Here is a 21,405-nt window from a genome sequence, read left to right as displayed (position 1 = left end):
GCTTTGTAGACCAGGCTGGCCTCAAACTCACAAAAATTCATCTGCTTCTGCTTTCCAAGTGCTGGGATTAAAGGTGCGCGCCACCATGCCTGGCTCTTTTTTGATTTTTTTTTTTTTTTGTTTTTGGATTTTTTTTGATGCAGAATCTTGCAGTACATGGCATAGGCTGGCCATGAACTCATTATCCTCCGGCTTCAGTCCCCTGAATGTACCTCCACACCCAGTTGGGAGATGTCCTTTTCCTGGCAAGACATTCCACCCACAGAGCAACCAACTCTCAGGGAAGATACACACTGGCGGGAGTGTTTCAGGCAGGTGCCCAGACTCCAAGAGGCACTGCTGTTGCTCATTCTCTGTAGGAAGAACAATGGGAGCAGGCAGAACCTTCTGCAGCCTACCCTGAGCCACTCTGCCTGGTGGAAAGATGCACTTGCTGGCCTTATCAAGGCCACTCCAAAGATAAATCCCTCGGGAAAAGATGCCTCAAGTCCGTAATAAATGACAACCATCAGTGATTTTGCGAATCCTCATAACTGGTAGGAGTCACGGTGGGATACTGAGGGTAGGAAATGACTTGTTTTCGGGCTAAGTGAAGTAAGTGGCAAAGTTGGGGCTCTGAGCCAGGTCCTCGTTGAGGACTTTCCACTCCTACCTGTGTGTACTACTGCACTGAGGAGTGCCCGTGTGAGAAGAGACAAGTAGAAGCTGTAGTTTACTGTAAGGCCCCAAAGAACTCACACACACATTAGTTTATATATAGACTGGGTTTTCACACAGCCAAGGTCGGCCCTTGAACTCATTAGGTAGGTGAGGATGATTCACCTCCTGATCCTCCTGCCTCTAACTCCTCAGTGTTGGGATTACAAGGAAGCAGCACTGTGGCCGGTTTATAAAATGCTGAAGACTTACCCCAGGGCTCTGTACATGCTAGGCAAGCACTATTCCAACTGAGTCACATTCCCAAGCCCATGTTAACTATTTCATATACTAATTCTCATGTCATCGTGAAGGTTTTCATTTATGTGTATGAGTGCTTGGCCTGCATATATGTATGTGCACCACATGGCGCCTGAAGAGGCCAGAAGAGGGTCAGAACCTCTCAACTACAGTTACTGCAAGCCATCATGTGGGGCCCGGAACTGAACCTCGCTCTCCTCAGAAAGAGCAGTAAGGCTCTTCTGAGCTACCTCTTTAGCCCTTTTGGTAGGGTCTCGTGTGTTCCGGGCTGGGCGCGAACACACCATGTGGGAGGGTACCCTTGACCTTTCTGAATGCCGGCGGTACAGATGCACTCCTGTACGTGTTAGGCAAGCACTCCAGCAGAAATTCATCCCTAACCCTCAACAGTAGCTTTAGAAGCACACGAGGACTTCAGCCCGTAGAATGAATAGTTTACTGTGCGTACTGAGTATTACCGAGACTGCAGGAAGCTACTTTGTAAAACTACTTTTGGGCACTAATTCTAAGAAGTTAAATCTAACTTTGGAAAATCACATATTATGAAAGCTTTTGTTCGTGAATGTGTCTGTACATGTGGTACACACGCACATGTGTATGTCTGTGTGCGCCTGCTCGTGTTTGTGGAGGAGAGGTGGGCCCTGAGTGTTTCTATTACTGCTACCTTATTTTTTAAGACACAGTTCTCATGAAGCCTGAAGCTCACCAACTGGCTAGACTGGTGGTCAGTGAGCCTCCTAGAACCCTCCTGTCTCTACCTCTTAGGGCTAGAAGAGCAGAAACATACGTATTTGACATGGGTGTGGGAATCTGAACTCAGGTTGGCGCAGCGAGCACCTTCCCCACTGAGCCATCTTCATTAACCACTTTGCTCTTTCTAATATGCTCAGCAGACTTTAATGGAAAGCCAGAGCAACACTAGAAATATGATAAAGAATGTACAAATATAAATGAAATGATACAGTGTTTATTATGTATAGTATGGCAAATGAAAATATCTTCAAAGATGACCTATGCCTTGCAAACAAAACATCAACATATTTAGCTGAAGCAGCAATCTTTCATGCTCCTGAGGAAATAGTGAATATGTGATTTTAATTGGAGGGCTATGAGTTGTAAAGGTCTGATCAAAGGTAGAGTTCTTATGGGGATGTATTTACATACAAGAAAGGGAAAAAGCATATGAGACTGGACAATACCAACAAAACATCATTTCTCCAAGCGACCTATCACAGCTAATGAAATACCTTGTTAAAAGGAACTGGGAGTTCTGGAGAGCCTGCTGACTGTTTTCCGTGTTGGCTGTGTTGGCTGTGGCCGTGGACTGTGTGATTGTAGTGGTGACGCTACTTGTGTTAGTGCGCCGACTTGCGTTGCGAGCAGTCTCCAGCTGTTGCCGTGCTGCCTGTGCATGCTGTCGCTCAAGCTGCAGCTGCATCTGCAATTGTTGCAACTGAGAAGCAGAAGGGCCTGAAGAGTTAAGCTGTCCTCCTGCAGAACGTCTCACTCCTGATAACTGAGATAACAGCTCTGCCAATGGAAATGCATATGATCAACCAACACAGGAAAACCAAGTGCTACATACCATTTTTTCAGTGGAGAAAATCAAAAGCACTATAAAGTAGTGCAAGTTCATGCTATATACTTCAAGTTCAGCCAAGGACCCAAAACCTTTGTAAACCTATATACAATTATGCCTGCTTTAGGTAGAACTTAGATGGCTCTAAACATTATTTAGCAGGGTCAAGTCTGCTCTTTTCTCCCAGCTCTTGGACAGGGCCTGGCACCATGACATCAACATTCGTTAGTCTCCGATCATTTCTCAGAGGAATTACCAGGGTGAAACCCCAGAATCTGGAGCATTCCTGAATGTGGCCCTTGCATTCTGCCTTCTCCCTAGTTATCTCTGGATACTGTCATTTCAGAGTGCTTGGCAGTATTCTGTAAGGCTGGTCCTCGCCACTTGTAGCGCTTGACTCTGGCATGGTAAAACCTTATTTTAGTGGAGTCGTTCAAGGTGTAATAACATAGTCCTTCAGTATGTTCTATAATACGGTTCTCAAATTAGGATGGAGATGGACACATTCCTACGTTCCTCCCAAGAAGAACTGAGTTTAGTCCTTCAGACGAAAGCATGAGATTGTGAAGGCCTTCTTCCACTCTGAGATCTTTCCTAAAGCCCTTCTTCTGTGCTATCTTTCCCCAAATGTCTTTGAGAATGCAGAAACACATGAACTACTTCACACTGTCCACTTACAAATGCCAGAATTCTAAATATTTGGAGGAATGCAAACACAGGACTAGATGCAAAAGTAAAACCACCACCACTAAGCCATTTTTAAAGGGGCTCCCCATTCCCTGCCCTTGCCATTAACAAGTGGAAACACACTTACCAGCTATAGGATCCATGGCTTCCCTACTGCTTGGAGAGTATGAACTCTGAGAAGAGGAGAGTCCACCAGTAGAGCTGCTAGTAAAGTGCATGTTTGATCTACGAGCACGAGGGCCTCCTAACCCCCGACCAGGGTGAAACATTCTACGTACATGTCGAACACCGCTCGATTCATCATGACTCAAAGGTTAAGGAAAGGGTGAGCACTTGACAAAAAGAACAACAACACAAAACACTGAGCTCTTGCTAGTCAGGAATTTCTAAAGTATGAACAGCTTAAAACAGCACCATTAGCTTAGAATACAGATGTTCCCACTCTAGGAGAAGCATTAACCCTAAAAAAAGATACCCAATATAAAACAGCAGGTATAAGGTAGGAAAGATAGTGCATGCCTATAACCCTAACTTTTAAGAGACTAAAGCAGAAAGACATCAGAGTCTGAGGTCAGCCTGGGCAACAGTGAGACCAGATTAAAAAGCAAAAACAAACAAATAGAAAACCAAAACCAGACAAATGCAATCAAACAGATAAAAGCAATGTATAGATTCTGAACATGCTAAAGGTCACAAACTTTCTTCCAGACCTGAAACACTGTCTGAGTGAGGTCAAAAGAGCTGCCTTGTCACATATGTTAAGTTGATATTCACTCATTACAGTGTTCTGCCTGCGTGTGTGCCTGCACACCAGAAGAGGGCACCAGATTTTAATACACATGGTTATGAGCCACCACGTGATTGCTGACAACTGAACTCAGGACCTTTGGAAGAACAGCAATGCTCTTAACCTCCTAGCCACCTCTCCAGCCTAAGGGGATCTTAATATGGAACTTCATGTATCAAGAAACAGCTCTTAAGACACTCATTATCCTCTACAATGAAAATGAGCAGGCTGAACAATTTTGCTAAATTCTGTAGATGTGGCTTTTTTCTATGTCAGCTTTAAATTCTGTCTTCAAGCTTTATTTCCACTTGTTGCTAAACAACTGGAAAAATACTTGAATTGCTGAATCACTTGACACAGATTAGCAGATTTCTTGAAGCCTTGCTCTTCCAGGGTTGAATGTAAATCAAACTAAATAAGGCATTGGACAGCAAATAGCCAGAGTCAAAAATCATAAAGACAAAAAGAAAAAGAATCACTAGGACAGCCCTGTATGTTCCACAGAGGCAAGCAGCAACTTTCTGATGGAATTCCCTCGCTGGCTTTTGTTTTCAGCCGGTAGTTCTGGAGTCATCTGAGGATAGGTGAATGAGCAGCCCTGCACAGGTCACTTCAATGTGTAGTCTCACAGCTGTGCTCAGGATGACAGTTTGAACTCTACAGGTGCTTTTAAGAAGTAGCTGGGTGAAAATGGCACCTTTAGGAAGATATCCAATCCAAAGACATACTCTGGACATTGGTCCCAACAAAGACTTGTCTTAAAAAGAAGTTTCCTTTGTACTGCTTTCGGTGTGCCCTGCCCATGGGTAGGGAGGGTCTCAAGAGCTCCACTATCCACTTACTGCCAGCCTCTAATATCTCAGGCTTAGTCCATTTTCTTCATCTTTCTATTAATCTCTATCTTCCCTTACTCTAAGAAGCTATATCTCTAGTTAGGAAAACAGCAACTGTGAGCGAAAGACTAGAGCTACACACTAGAAAAAGGGGGGAAAAAGCCACCAGTTTGTTCCCCAATAGCTCTAAGCTTGTATTACAAAATATGAAGGAACCTGGCAGAGTTAACTTTGAACCGACTTAACTTTCAGATTTAGAAAGGCAATTTCTAACCTGCAGGTGGCACAATGACTCTACAAACAATTAAGACATTTTATGAAAAGTCAAACAATAAAAATAACTTATAGGGTAGTTTCTTTCTCTCTGGGAATATACTATTCTCAAACAAACTGACCACCAATGCCACCAACACACCCTCCTAGAAGGATATTAAATCTCTAGGGGCTCTGTGTTCAAGTGTCAGATGAGCTGCAAAGTCATCTGTGACATGATTAGGATCGCCTCCAGGTAACGCTGCACATATTGGACAAATCTGCAATGAAAATAAAGTGAGGTCAGTACACAGTTGCTGAGAGAAACTACCCACAATCCCATTTTAACCCAGAAGAGTCGGCACTGCTGACGTCTAACTGCAGTGCCATCCCTCATGGTCACACACAGCGGTTCTAAACAGTTCAAATCTGACTTCTGGCAGAGTCGATCTTTTTCTGTGGGGTTGATTCACATCCACGTGGTCTAGCCAAACAGTTTCTGTTCAAAACTTTAAAAATAAACTTTTTTTCCACCTAAATTTAGCGTAGAAAGGCAATATTTTAATAAGCTAAGGCATATTTCTCCAAATAGGACAGCAAATGCTTAACTAAAATGTGGCTGTGGGCTGGAGATAGGACACTTGGGGTTCCATGAACAGCTTAAGTTAGTCTACCTGGCAGGTTCCAGACCAGCAAGTGATCATGCTTCAAAGTGAGGGAGTGAGTGAGAGAGTAAGTGAGTGAACGAAAGAATAAATAAAGGCGGCCATGACATAGCTATAGAATGTGTATAAAATATATCGGACAATGGGGTAATGGCTACTGATAATGCACAAATATGCACGGTCAATTTCTGAAACAACTTCGAGGTAAAAGGGGTGGGGGAGAGAGAAAGAAAGAAAGCCCATTCTAGAACCGTATTTCCCAGAGGGTATGGGCCGTGTGGTGTGGGTCTGTGACCAGATCAAGTTTAAGGAGTAATTAACTTCCTTATCTACCTAAGGCAGGAGACCAAAGCAACAAGTAAGAATAAAACAATGTGCACACAGGTAGAGGAGATGATAGTTGGGAAGGAACTCCCCTCTCCAAAGTCTGAGGACCATTTTCCTGGTTTGAGAGAGAGCCACAGGGCAGGAAAGCATGTAACCTTGGCAGCTGCCAGGAGGGGACAATGGAGAAGAGAAAGAGTGTCCAAGAAAGCAGGTGTGTTCAGCAAAAGATCAGTGAGCAGCTGAACGGGGAGTGTGGAATGTCCAGAGATGAGTGAGTCAGAGTGCTAGGAAAAGGGTACTCAGGATTTTGGCCAGTACCCAAAGAAGAGCCAGAGAGGGAAAGAGAGGGGAGTGGTTATGCTTTGGGGTTAGAAGTTAGAGAGGTGGGCAGGATCAGCTGTTGAGAACCAATTGCTGGAAAGGCCATCTTGAAATAGCTTTATCACAATTATGGACTAGGGAATAGGAAGAATGAAAGCGAGAAAGAATAAGAAACGATTAAGAGGAAAGGCTGTTACTCCTCCAGGTGATGGTCTAACAGCAGTTTCCATTCTTGCAGTAGGACATGTTTCCAAGTCTTAGCAAGAATGAAGGGCTGACAAAGGCAGCAGACCAAGGAATGTAGCTAAAAGTTGAGGCGTGTGCTTCTCTACCGTGTGTCAGTCACCTCACCAGTGCACATGCCAAATCTAAGTCTCGGGCCATCAGGGACTGTGGGAGCTTGTTTATGGGAGCATGAGAAAGGAGACTAGAAGGATGACATACAGAAGCCAAAGCAGAAGACTGACAAAACTGACTTCTGGGATGCCAGCAAACTTCCCACCTGTGACTAGAGAGCAGAAGGCCCCAGACACTGTGATTTAATAACCAGTCTCTAACGCCCAGCTGGCTGTCCGGATTACTTAAGGCTTGAGCCTGAAAAATAGCTAAGAAAATCTAAAGGCACTCACAAGAAAAAACAAGAAAGCAGACAGCCTGCAAAAGGAGCTAGAAGGGCCAGGGTAGATGGAATGTGCCCAAGGGGAAGTGAGAGAAGCCAGCACACTCTCAAGCCCTTCTTACAAGGTCAGGCAGTTTTTGTCTCCCTCGTGGAGAAAAGCAGTCGTGTCTGCTCAAGTTTACAAACTGTGAACTCTTCACTAGAAATCCAGGCCACTTGGTGCCATTCCTATGTTCTGATACAACTGGCAGTGATCTGCTTACTCAACTATCTAGGTGCTTCTGCCTTGCCTAGTTAGAGTAGAAACTATGTTTTTTATGTAGCCCCAGCTGGCCTTGACCTTGCAGGGACTCCCTTGTCTTTACCTCCTGCAAGTGTATGCTGCTGTGCCTGACTCTGAGATAAACTTTTTGAAGTATACACTATAGTATGTTCTGTCTTGATTTTTTTCTTATGGTTGTATTTTTTACTCATCTATGTACATGTGCACCCTGCTCATACGGGTACTTGCAGTGGCCAGAACAGGCCATCTGCTCCTGAAACTGGATTTAGAGATGGCTCTGACACGTGAAATCTCTGGAAGAACAAGAAGTAACTGAAAACATCCTACCTAACTTCATAAAGATTAGGGGTAAAGAGTTACTGAGGATGAAGCCATTACTAGAAAGGTTTGGAAGCTGGCACAGAAAAATCAAGAGACCAGATTTAGAACCAAGTAGAAAATGCTATCATTTTTGGGCCACTGGAAGTTAACACAAGTGAGAACCTGGAGAAGAAAACAAAGCTTCAAGGCCAATAGGAACAGAGGCCTGGTGACCCTTTACACTGCACATTTCACCCTTAACAAACTGAGCATGCCTGAGGCCTCAGTGTCATGCAGGGCTGCACTTTCTGAGGGGTAAAAGAGGAAAAAAAAATGCAAGCAAAACAGGGTATAAGAAACAAAAAGGAGGTGGAATGGGGTGACGTGGGAATGGAGGAGAGTGCCAGACTGTCGGGAGCACAACTGTTAGTGTTGAATGGACCTTCTCCATTAGGGAACTTAATTCTTTCACAGTGAGGAGAAAGGATAAGTCATTTGTTCCAAAATGTCAACAGGAGTATTTCTCATACCCCCACTACACAGCACAGTAATTTCTATTGTTCTTACATGAGAATTCCATAACACATTAGTTTAAAATTATAACAATTTGTCAACAGTAAGGCTTACTGAATTGGCTTAAGTTGGTGTTTCCTAAATTTGGCCAAGAATATAAATCACTTGGAGTACTTGTGAAAATGCCTTTTTCTTAGGCCTTGGAGAAAGACTGGGAAGAACTAGACCTGTATTTCTGAACAAGAATCCCAGGTCTTATGGCTGATGACAAATACAGCTGAAATAAAATGTGGTATTTAAAATGTCTATCTCCCTGTTAAACGAAAAGCCAAAGCTACTGTTACTTATATGCCCAAAATATGTTCACCTCAAACATCCTTGCCATTTTTTTCTGCCTCTGCTACTGTTTGGGTCATTCTCGTCTGGTTCATTTTGTCACCAGTGTCTTCAGTCCTGCTTCTTATCTGCAGCCCTCTTAAGAGCCTTTACTAAATGAGGCAAGGCTCCACAAAGACTGCTGTTTCCAGGGGGTTTCGTGACACATTTCAACACCTGCTGTAACCAACATACTTCGGAAGCATCATTTGCACATGCAGATGTTATGAACATAGGAGACACCCTCCCCACCAGCACAGGTTATCTGCCGCTGGAAACACCTTAAGAAAGGGACCTAGGAAGATAGCTCAGATCAGCGAAGTGTTTGCCTTCTAATCACAAGCACCTGGGTTATTCCCACGAACCCATGCTAAGAAAAAAATTCTAGTGCTGGGGATGTGGAGACACCTGGATTTCTAGGGCTTACTGGCCAACTAGCAAGAAACTTAAGTCTCAAACAAACAAACAAACACTAAGACGGATCTCTGAGGAACAACATGAAGACCCGCTAAAGCTAGCCAGCAACATTCTTCTCAAGCAGGTTCACATTTCCTTTGGTTTCTCTCTTCCACCAAATACAACTGTACCAGACTGTTTCTGCTCTGGGTATTCTACACAGCTTACAAACAATAGAGAAGTTTAAGTTCCAACATGTAATGTATTCCGCTCAGCCTGCACACAAACATCGTGGGTCCCAGCACTCCAGAGGCAGAGAATGAATGAAGCTTTCATTTAAAAACAAGAATGCTGATGGCTACCTTTAGAGACTCTAGCCATCCTTTTTTTTTCCTTTTGAAACTAGGTTTCTTGCTAGCTGGAACTCATAGGTAAGCTGTTGGCTAGCCAGTACTGCTACAGGAAAATCTACTTAAAAGTATTATCTATCTGGGGCTGGTGAGACAGCTTGCAGGTAAAAGTGTTTGCTGTACAAGACGGCGACTGGAGCTGGATCCCCAGAACACATGTGAAGGAGAGAACTAACTCTACAAAGCTGTCCTATGCCCTCCATCCAATACAGTGTGGCAGCTCCCCATTACTACTTTAGCACGCGCGCTTACACACACACACACACACACACACACACACACACACACACACACACTCTGAAAAGACATTCAGAAGCTGTGAATATTTTGTCTTGTATTAATAAGGGTGATGTTAATAGCCCTAAGAATTATTTAAGCTGTCTTTCTTCTATCTATATCCTTTGTAAATGAGCTCTGCTGGCAGCCACCTGCAATCCCAGAACTTGAGAGGTAGAGGCTGGAGGAGCAGACACTCAAGGGTATCAAAAACACAAGACAGAGGGGCTGAAGAGATGGCTCAGTGGTTAAGAGCACTGGCTATTCTTCCAGAGGACCTGGGTTCAATTCCCAGCACCCACATGGCAGCTCAGAACTGTCGGTAACGCTGGTTTCAGGGCATCTGACACCCTCACATATTCAGACAGAACACCAATGTACATAAAATAAAAATCATATTAAAAAAAAAAGTTGGCCAGGTGGTAGTGGTGGTGCACACCTTTAATCCTGGCACTTGGGAGGCAGAGGCAGGCAGATCTCTGTGAGTTCAAGGCCAGCCTAGTCTACATAGCAAGTTCCAGGGCAGCCAAGCATACACAGAGAAACCCTGTTTGGGGTGGGGTGGGGAGGCTGATTGCTTGTATGTATGTATGTATGTATGTATGTATATATGTATGTATGTATGTATGTATCTGAGATAGGGTCTCACTATGTAGCTCAGGCTGGCCAGGAACTTGACCTGTCCACCACAGCCTCCCAAGCACCTTTCTTTTTCTTTTTTCCAACAAACTCAGTTTTAAATAGCTCAAGCTCTCATACTTGTTATTCTTGGCCCTGACTCTCTTATTTCTCTACTTTCAGTCCGGCACCTTAAACACATTGCCTTTGTCCCTACAGATTTAACTATGATGTTAATCAAGTCTGAAATGCCTTTTTGTTTTGTTTCTCAAGAGAGAAAGCTTTCTCTGTATAGCTTTGGCTGTCCTGGAACTCAATTTGTAGACCAGCTGGCCTCGAACTCACAGAGATCTGCCTGCTTCTGCCTCCTGAGGGCTGGGATCACAGGTGTGCGCCACAACTGCCTCGCCCTGAAATGCTTTTATAAAGGGTATTCATAGGAAGAATAATAGCTTTGAAACAAAATTAAGACATAATGGGCTGAAGCAATGTGTCAGCAGCTAAGGTTGTGCTTATTGTTCTTGCATAGGACCCAGATTTGGTCCCTAGTACTCACGTAGGGTGACTCCTAACACCTATAACACAATTCCAGGAGATCCAACACTCTGGTTTTTGAGGGTACCTGCACTCATGGGACAAATAAACTCATGCAGGCACACATACAAATAAAAATCTAAGGGACAATAAAGAACCCAGACACTGCGATAGCCCTGTTGTCTTAGAGGAACTCTGCCTATTTTTTCATTCCTTTGTGGTGAATTTGATCTCCCCAATCATAAAACTACAACCTCAAGTTGACTCCATTCTACACTGCAGATACCACACTGAATTTGGAGGAAAGTTTCAACAGGCTTTCCTAACAGCTCATGTTTATGTGAACACATCTGGCGTTCACATAAACATTACCATGACTTACAAGCACATACCCTAATCTATGCCATCCTTTCATTTTAAAATAATAACTACCTTTTCCATACAATCTATAACAGATGTTGGGTTTTGTTTTGTTTCCTGTTCTTGTCTTGCACTGCTGGCGAGCAAACCCTAAAGTCTCTTACATACTAAGCAAGATTCTGACCATGGAGCCATACCCCAGCCAGGGACTTGGTTTTAAAAGATTCTTGGTATACTCAAAATTAAGCTTTTTGAATGATCTTAAAAATGAGTCTTTTTTTTTTTTTTTTTTTAAAGAATCTTTAGAAGGCATAGGGCTATAGTTGATTCATAGAATCTCAGGCAGAAAAAAAAGGCAGAAAAACATAAAGGCTACAAGCTGAGGTAAAATTTTGTCTTCAGCAGTCTCTCAGTAGCCACTCCAACTCTCAGGGAGAATTTACTACCACAGCTGTTTACAATGGCAGTGCCCCTTGCCCCACGATATTCCAAATGGGCGCTGCTGATTTAGAAGGCCTGGCTCCTCAAGCCTATAGCGAAGGAAGAGCTGGTCTAGAGGACTCATGCAGTTATTGCTGGAATAAAAGCATAATAACGAACTGGGAGGTTAAAAAAGAAAACACTAAGACTGCCCATCAAATGAAGGGATTTACTCTTGAATGCCATGATTCAATTTAAAACGCCTGGTTTTGGACCTCGGCAGGTCAAGGAAGGCACTTGCTGCAAAGCCTGATGGCCTGAGTTCAAGTCAGTATCCTGAACATACACAATGATGGAGGGAACTAGCTCCTACCCTTCTCCCAAGATAAAACAAACAAAACAAAAACAACCCTCCCAAACACTCCAATAAACAAACATGGTTTACCACAATAAAACACTGTTGACAAGAGGTGACATGTGCACACTCACAGCTAACACATTAGAGTAGTAACAGCCACACATGTAGAGAGAAGCATGCGGGGGCACTAGCGTTACTCCTCTGGAATAGACACTAGCCTGTAGGACACACACGAGTGCCCTGGCACCACCCATTCACAGCCCTGCACCCTCACAGCAAAAGTCCTTGCCTGCTTGCTGTTTGTCATTTTGAAATGTCTGGGGCTTGATTACAACAGTGTAATTTGATACTCATGCAAAAACTAAGGGCTAAGGAGGGAAAGACCCTTAAAATATAGTTCTTAAAATAAATATGAAAAAATAGAATGGTGAGAACTGCCTTGGGCTATGTACTGAATACTTGGGAGCTTAATGTAGGTAAACTTGTAAAATAGTCTGTAAATGGTGCATTTAGTTTTCACTGTGTATGATGGAAGGGTAGTTGCTTTTCCACTGCATTATCTGTTTCTGGATGTAGTTAAAGTGCCCACTGAAGTAATGAAAGCACATAAGAGCCCACAGGCTTCAAAGAACCTTAGAAATATCTAGTCTTCCATAAGGAACTCAGCCCATCTAGTTAAATACAAAGATTAAATAGAACTGGGTGGTGGTGGTGAGGGCTGCCACAGCCCACGCTTGTAATCCCAGCACTCAGGGGAGGCAAAGGCAGGCAGATCTCTGTGAGTTCGAGGCCAGCCTGGTCTACAAAGTGAGTCCACGACAGCCAGGCTACACAGAGAAACCCCATCTCGAAGAAAATAATACAAAAAAACAAAAAAAACCCACAACAAAACAAAAAAGATTCAACAGAAATTAAAACAGAAAAATGACAAGTTTCCCACAGCAGTTAGGAGACAGACTGAGTCAGAACACTTTCTGCCCTGACTTGGGACGACACAAGAGGAAGCAAAGTTATCTGACAAGAAAAGAACCAATCAGAACAAACAGTGTGACAATAGTGCTCCGGAGTTTCCCTTAGTGAACTCTCAAGTGAAATTTGGTTTGAGGACTAGATGAACTTAATCAAACCTTGAACTCCAAATCTTATAGAAATTTCAAGCAAAACTAACAGTTGTCCACGGGAACAAAGGTTAGCCTGTAGCAGAGGGCATTGGTCAAGTTTAAGCATCTGCATGCCCTTGAGTGCTGTTATAGGATATTTAATCCACTGTGATCCCCAAAATTGTGAACAGTAAAACCCTGTTTCTTTGGTGTTGAGCCCTATCACACACCTTTAACCCAAGAATTTTCTGTACACAGGACGTAATAAAGTTAACCTAGGTCAGAAGGTGGAGCAAGAAAGCAGCTGACAGGGGACTTCGAGTTGAGGGGTATTTAAGACAGTGTGAAGAAAGGGTTATTAGCTCAAGCTCTGGCTTTAGCTTAGGCTTCAGTTCCTCAGTTCCCTGGCTTTTTGGGCTTTGAGCTAACAAGCCCTTGGTCTTAGGTTCTTTTTTGGCCCTTGTTCCTGGGCTGTGGGCTGAGCTGGTGAACCTTTTGGATTTTTTTTCCCATCTGGACCTGAGCTGAGAAGGAAGACCAGCTGGTTATTTTCTCTGCCTCTCTGAACTAGCAGGTTTTCACCCCAGTATCTGGCTCCTGGGTCTTTATTGGTTAAATAGAAGGGTTGGTATTTTCCTTTTTTAAACAACAGAATGTACTTCATTTCTCTGAATGTTATCTATTTTGGGCCCATTTAGAGAATTGTTATTTGATGTGTATGCAGATCTTCCAGAGTAAGGATTTACAGATGCACCCAGACACTTCACTTTATCTATTGTTATCAAGGTCAAGAGCTGAGAATTTAGATCTAGCTCACTTAGTCACTATATTCAAATCTCTTCCCTTACTCTTATTCTCTTCCTTTTTGTTCCTCTCTACTCTCCCTTGAGCTGTTCTTTCCTGTAAAACCACTACATTGAGTGGGACTAGTTTCTGCAGAGTCTTTTGGGTGTATTTGTCATTGCTTAAAGTAAAAAGCATAGTGACTCAGATGTGAGGTAAATAAAAAAAAAATCTAGAAAGCTTTCAAGACTTCATATTTTGGAGCTAGAGAGATGGCTCAGGGGTTAAGCACACAGTTTGTTTTTCCAGAGGTGCTGAGTTCGATTTCCAGTAACCACATGGTGGCTCATAACCATCTATACTAGGATCTGATGTCCTCTTCTGGCATGCAGGTGTACATGCAGATAAAGCACTCACAGGTAAAATAGATAGATAGATAGACAGATAGATAGATAGATAGATAGATAGATAGATCTTTTAAAAAAAGACTTCCAAATTTATTCTAGGTCTTTGGCTTTTAGTTATTGGGGGAAAAAATCAGGAAGGAAGATCCAGGAACCACTGAGTTTTGCCCTAGGAAGCTAGAGACAGGATCTGATGAGAACCAAGGAAGGCCAGTGGTGCACAAAGCCCAGCACTGCATGAGAGGATTACTGCTTAAATACAACCAAAGACTTACGGTTTCCCCCAGAAAAAAATCCTTATAGAAGAAAAATCACGCACAGAGCAATAACAAGAATCCTTTAAAAAGACATATGAGGGCTGGCTGGGGTCCTTTCAACCTTCCCCATTGCCTTTGATGAAGCACCCCTGCATGTATCTTGAAGAAATGCAACACCCTAGGGCTCTAAAATTTTCTGTTCAAAGTAAATTTATTACTATAAAACAGTCCCTTATACTGAGCAAAAGCAGAATGAGAGTGCCTAGCTTCAGCAATGTCAGGAGCAACACATTACATGATTTTAGCAAAATGTTTCACCTACCACTTCTGTTGATGTTTCTGCATGTTCAGAAGTAACATGTTCTTGAAGAGATGTTTCCGTGTAGCCCATTTTTCCACAATAGGGACAAGTAAAAGACTGTGGCTGCTCTACAGAGAAAGCTTCCCCACCATAGTACAAATCTGAAAAATAAAGTGGAATTGCATTGAGGAATACCCGTGTTCCTTCTCACATATACAAATACCGTCATAGTGTAAAACAGCGTGAAGAAAAAGGCCTGGCCTGAAATACCAATAATCCTACCCTCTTGTTAACTGAGGTTTTGGTTGTTTTTTCTAAGTGAATTACTTTTTGAAACAGGATCTCATTGTGTAACGCTGGCTGGCCCAGAACTCATAAATCTGCCTGCCTCTGCTGGGATTAAAAAAGTGTAGTTGCAGGTAAAGGAGAAGAGCCCTCTGCATAAGATTATAGTGGGGGGGTGGGGGGGGGTGGAGGGATGGCTCAGCGGTTAAGAGCACTGACTGCTCTTCCAGAGGTCCTGAGTTCAATTCCCAGCAACCACATGGTGGCTCATGACCATCTGTAATGGAATCTGATTTCCTCTTCTGGTGTGTGTGAAAACAGAACATTCATATACATAAAAAAATAAATCTTAAAAAAAAAAGTTAAAAAAAAAAGATTATAGTGGGAAGAATGGCTTCCAGTGGGTTTTTAATACTGTTAACATTTGTAAAACCTTTCTTTCCACATGGGACTCAGGAAGAGCCTTCCAAAAAGCAAGTAAGAGGAAAACAAAGCCATGTTATAATTTCAAGTGTCCCCCAAAGACCATGGATAAAGACTTGGTCCCTAACCTGTGGTACTGCTGGGAAGTGGCAGAACATTAAAGTGATAATGCCAAGTTAAAGAAAACATCAAACCACCGGGAATGTGCCCTCAAAGAGAGTCCTGGAACCCCATGCCCCTTTCCACTCGTTTTCTACCTCACATGAGACCCTGTTCCGCCTGCCATACGTCCCCACTAAAACATGCTGCTACCATCTCCCAAAGCAATACAGCTAAGCAACCACAGGCTAAAACCTCAGAAGTCAGAAACCAAAGTAAATCTTTAAAACCGACTGACTATCTCAGGTGTTTTATCACAGTGATGGAAATCTGATTAATATCCTGACCCCTATATATGTTTAATTCTGAAGCTGCTTATTCCACATCTGGATCTAACTATAATTCTATTATACTGCTTTTTTTCTCTTCTTTCTTTATATGCTGTGGTTACAATAATACCAACGAAAGAATCAGAAAGGTGCACCATGCACAAGGATACAAGAATTCAGGAAAGGAAAGATGAGCACAGTCAATATACAAGGTGTTAGAGGCAACTATTATCTTCAAAATTTGGCACTGTCGGAGCAAGAAGTTCTTGTGGATGTCAACCTGAATTCGGTATGAGCATAAATCACTGCCCACTTAAATCACAGTTCTCTAAAGAATGAACCAGGTAGTCTGTGGAAATAACCTATTCGCATCATTAGTATCTATCAGGAAGTAAATCTATTCTTCTCCACAGTAACATAAAAGAAAAACCGTAGCATCTTTAGTAGGTTATCCCATTTCACTACAAAGATGTATTTGATTCTTTAACATGAAAAAAAAAGAGCTCAATATTAAGAATATAAGATTATAAGAATATAAGATTACTTCTGTGAGATGAGAGAATGAAGAGCTGGGCATGGTAGCTAATGCCTGAATCCAAACTAGTACTTGGGAGACTGAAGCAGGACGAACACAAGCTCAGGACCACTCTGGGCTGATACCAAGACACTGACCAAGACAAAAACGAGGGGGGTGAGATGGAAGTGGGAACATATTAATTTTTACGGGATATTTAAACTGTCTTAAAAAGTGTCACTGATTGCCCAGCAGTGGTGGCACATAACCTTTAATCTTCCTACTCAGTAGCGGGAGGCAGAGGCAGGTGGATCTCTGAGTTCAAGGACAGCCTGGTCTATAGAGTGAGTTTCAGAACAGCCAAGTCTACACAGAGAAGCCTGGCCTTAGGAAAAAAAAAGGGGGGTCATTGATAATTGATGTGTGCGCGCATGCATATGTATATGCGCACTCGTACAATTTGCAAGGAAAAAAGGACAAAGATAGATGGTGATATGTGCCTGAAATCTCAGCACCTGGAAGACGGAGGAAGGAGAATCATGAGTTCAAGGAAAGACTAGGCCACAAAGCAAATCCAGGCAGCTGAAGCTGAATAGTGAGATCCTACCTCAAAAATAAGCACCCATTAGCAAAGTAAAACTTCAAATAAACAACAATAAACACCAAAAATAACTCATCTACCCAACAAGCATAAAACCTACAATCACAACATCTCTGGTAAAAGACTAAATGTTTTTCTCCTGTTATGATAAACAAGACAAGGGTCTCTACTCTTGCTACTTCTATTCAGTATTTGCCTGGAGACTTTAACTGCATCAAATGAAAGACATCCAACAGGAAGGAAGAAATAAAACAAAATCCCAAAAATCCACCAGGTTAGAACTAATCTTAAATTATTACAAGTAATAAGCCAATTCAGAAACATAGGAAGCTACACGATTTACACATAAAAACTGTTTTTAATCACAATGACAACAAATAATCCAAAGATAAAATCAATTTCATTTACAACAGCCAAAGAATACTTAGAAGTATATATATTTAATGAAAGAAATATATTTTATTCTCTAGTAACTACAGAAAAAAAATGAAAGTCCTAAAATAAATAAATATTTTATATCCATGGATCAAATTTAATACCAAAATAGCAATACCCTCCAAACAAATCTATAAGCTCAACACAATCACTATCAAAATTCAGTTAGTTTCTTTAAAGGAAAAAAAAAAACAAAAAAGTAGTGTTCCTAAAACTCAGAAATTCAAGAAACCCAGAATGCACAAAACAAATCTGAATGGGAACAAAACAAGATCAAAAGGCTCAGAAATTTCACAACTTTCTACAAAACACTGGAAATGGAAACAGCACAGGACCGTCACACAGATCACACAGAGCCACAGCTCAACTGAAAAGACTGAGGCCAAAAGAAGCCCTTGTTTATAGTCAACTTACTTTAAACAAGAAGGAAGCTACTTAATAAACAAAAGATAGTTCAATGAACCTGGAACAACTGGATACCCCCTTATAAAATGGAGCAGACTCTCTACCTCAACTCCAACTAAAAACACTAATTCTAATCCCAGCACTCAGGAAGATCTCTGTGAGCTGAAGCCAATTTGGCTACACAGTGAGACCCTGTCTCAAAAATGAAAAATAAAACAAACAAACAAACAAACAAACAAACAAAAAAAAAAACAAAAGCAACAACAACAAACCAACCACCAGTTTTAAATGCATGAAAGATCTAAATCAGACAAAGCTGGAACCCTCAGAAGACATATATCCCAGTGACTTTGCCTGGGCTATGAGCTTTGGATGAAACCAAAACACAAAGCAATTAGAAAAACTAAACTAGGCATTTTAAAATAAAACTTTTGAACTTCAAAGTACAGCACCTAGAAAGTGAAAGACAACAGAATGGGAGTAAATTTTTGTAAATCTGATAAGGAACATGTATTAATATATAAAGTATGGCCATAATTCAGCAAAAGGCACTCTGTGTAATTTTTTTAAATAAAAAGAGATCTGAACATTTTATTCAAAAATATACAAATAGCTAATAAGCATAAGAAAAAAAATGCTTGGATCATTAAACTATTAAAGACCTGCAAATCAAAACCACTAGAGATAGCACTTCATGCTCATCAGGAAGACTATAATCAAAGACAATCACAAACGGGTTGGCTAGTTACAAAATTGTAGCCTGAAACAGTTTTCCTAACTAACAATGCACTTTCAACAGCGTGCTGTTAGCAATAGCAGCCAGCCTGATTTCGTTGCTTGTTTCTAGAGGTTCTCTCATCCCTCACCAGTTGTGAATTTTTCCAGCTTCTTAAGAAAGCTATCACCGAGACAGAAAGACACAGGAAAGATGATTTTAGTTTGAATGAATCTGAACCCTTGGACATGCTAAGGGGGAAATTTCTGTATGTTTTGCTTTTTCATACCCATAGAAACCCCTTACATGATAATTAAATTCATCATGAACTTACCAAAATCTACCCTTGTTAATATGCACTGCATCGGGTGGTCAGTTGTATGCCTTGTTGTCGTTGCCCCGCTTTCATAACAAGATGCACAAAGATCGTAATCGTAGCAAATTAAACACTTATATCTGCGACCTCGAAAATTTCCTTTTAAACATGCATCACAGCTGACACCTATAAAACAAGAAGCACCTTCAATTAGCAGCTAGAAAAGGATACTTTCCACATCAACTCTGTAAATGCTTAAGGACTCATTTGGCCCAGATAGCCTTTCAAAAATGACCAGCAACTAAACAGTGACACAAAGCGGTCCCAGCAGTGTGGCAAACGCCCTCCTCAGAAAGGTCCCACCTAATGAAGACCTTGAGTTGGCTGTAGTGGCAGCACTCGGGAAACAAGAGATAGGACTGCAGCAAACTTACAGCTGGCTTCCGCTGTATAGGGAGTTTAGGCCAGATAGGGCCATATGATAAAATAGTTGGGGGGTGGCAAATAATCCCAGCACTCAGGGAGGCAGATCTCTGTGAGTTCAAGGCCAGCCTGCTCTACAAAGTGAGTCCAGGACATCCAAGGACACAGAGAAACCTGTCAAAAAAAAAAAAAAAAAAAAAAAAAGAGAGAGAGAGAGAGAGAGGGAGGGAGAGGAAGGAAGGAATACAAAAGCCCCTACTAAAAAGTGCCTTGTGACCCCAGAAAAAAATGTAATTATAAAACGCTTTTTCTATAGGTTCACAGCCCAGTTTTTGCCATTTGGCTCAGAATGCCAAACATCTGGCAGGTATAAAATTCTAAGAACCAAGTACATTTAAACTTTAACACACACAAAGAAATACCACAACCAGACTGTAACTTTGTATCAGAAGCAGATATCAAACCAAATTCTAATTCAATTTTTGGTTTTCAGATAGTGTCTCATTAGGTAGCCCAGGCTGGCCCTGAACTCATGCTCCTCCTGCCCCAGCTTCTTAGGTGGGGACAGGGTTTGACATGCAGCAGGCCCTCGCTGACCTTGAGCTCACTGTGAGCCTCTGCTTCCAGAGTACAGAGAGTAAAGGTGTACCACCAGTCTTAGTATTCCAAACAAAGAATAAACAAGGTGGCACTCTGGAAATCAGAAGAAGGAAGTTCTCTGAGTGTGAGGTCAGCCCGGTCTACAGCCTGGTCAGGTGAGTTCTAGACCAGCCAAGGTCACAAAGTAAGATCTTGCCTAAAAGAGAAAGGTGGGGGGTGGGGGAAAGCACTCAATAGGCTGATAGCAGATCTATGAAGGAGTCAAAATTTAAATTGAAAAGTCAACAGGCAGGCTTAATAGCAGAAACTGCACTTTATTTACATGTGATATACTTGTTTATATAGAAAGTCCATATATGGCTGAACTTATACGAGGCCAGTGTGTTAGATAAAGGGCAGTTTAGCTAGCCAGTCGTGATGCCTTTGTTCGGAGCACTTGAGAGGCAAAGGCAGGCGGATCTCTGTAAGGCCAGCCTGGTCTAGAATTCCAGGACAGCTAGGGCTACACAGACAAACCCTGTCTCAAAACAAACAAACACCAAAACAAAAAAGAAAAAAAAAGAAATGGCAGTTTAATATACTGATGGACTCAGTCTCTAAGTGGGTTTCCTGGTAAGTGGAACAGGGACTGTCTCTGGCATAAACTCAGTGGTGGCTCTCTGATCACCTGCAGCCTTACCAGACCACAGAGGAAGACAAGGCAGCCAATCCTAAGGAGACCTGATAGCCTAGGGTCAGAGGGAAGGGTAGGAGGTTCTCCCCTATCGGTGGACTAGGGGAGGGGTATAGGAGGAGAAGATGGAGGGAGGGAGGGAGGGATTGGGAGGAGGCCGAGGCCAGATGTGAAGTGAATTATAATAATAAAAAATTACAAAAATTAAAAAACTCAATAATATATTGATGGTTATTTTTCATTCCAAAATAGAAAATTGCTTTTTTTAAAAAAGCAATTTATGATTCTACCTTAGACTAATTCTACATTAGTCAAACTCAGAGAAAGAAGAATGCTAGCTATCAAGGGTTGTGGAAAGGAGGGTGGGAATAGTGTCTTGACTACTGGGTAGAGTTCCAGTTTGGGATGATGGGAAAATTCTGAAGATGGATAACGGTCATGACAACAACATGAATATACTTAGTGCCACAATAAAACAGGCCTTCTGGAGGAAAAAAAAAGGCCTATGAATAAATCTAAAGACAGAAGCCCTTTATGAAGCAAATTAGTAATGTATTCAAAGACATTAAAATATTGGGGGTTGGGGAGCTGACTTGATAAGTAACATACCTACTGCGCATGCATGAGGACCTGAATTCTGACCCCAGTACCAAGGCAAAAATCTCGGTACAGCAGGGCACACTCACTCCCAGGAGGATCTCTGGGATTTGTTAGATAACCAGTATAGACAGTCAATCACTGAGCTCTAGGTTTTGTGAGTGATCCTGACTCAAAATATAAGATGGGGAAGATTGAAAAAGATGCCTGAGGTTGACCTCTGGTTTCCACAAATATATGTATTTGCACCAAGACACATGCAAACATGTATGTAC

The 21,405-nt window shown here is 42.0% G+C and overlaps 1 protein-coding gene across 3 annotated transcripts in view; it reads right to left on the bottom strand.

Annotated features, from left to right (window-relative positions):
* The window catches only part of Kcmf1 (potassium channel modulatory factor 1), a 61,799-nt gene that overhangs the window by 3,757 nt on the left and 36,637 nt on the right, over window positions 1–21,405 (bottom strand). For all 3 annotated transcript variants that reach the window (XM_021664044.2, XM_021664046.2, XM_021664045.2), the window contains exons 2-6: window positions 18,856–19,023; window positions 14,737–14,876; window positions 5,275–5,376; window positions 3,351–3,525; window positions 2,205–2,487 (exon numbers count right to left, since the gene is read on the bottom strand). In XM_021664044.2, the coding sequence (XP_021519719.1) occupies window positions 2,205–2,487; window positions 3,351–3,525; window positions 5,275–5,376; window positions 14,737–14,876; window positions 18,856–19,023 (868 nt within the window). The remainder of the gene's footprint in view (window positions 1–2,204; window positions 2,488–3,350; window positions 3,526–5,274; window positions 5,377–14,736; window positions 14,877–18,855; window positions 19,024–21,405) is intronic.

Source organism: Meriones unguiculatus, chromosome 5 (genome assembly GCF_030254825.1).
Source record: "Meriones unguiculatus strain TT.TT164.6M chromosome 5, Bangor_MerUng_6.1, whole genome shotgun sequence".
Taxonomy (NCBI): domain Eukaryota; kingdom Metazoa; phylum Chordata; class Mammalia; order Rodentia; family Muridae; genus Meriones; species Meriones unguiculatus.
Note: the sequence above shows the minus strand (reverse complement) of the source record. Positions and strands in the feature narration are given on the sequence as shown.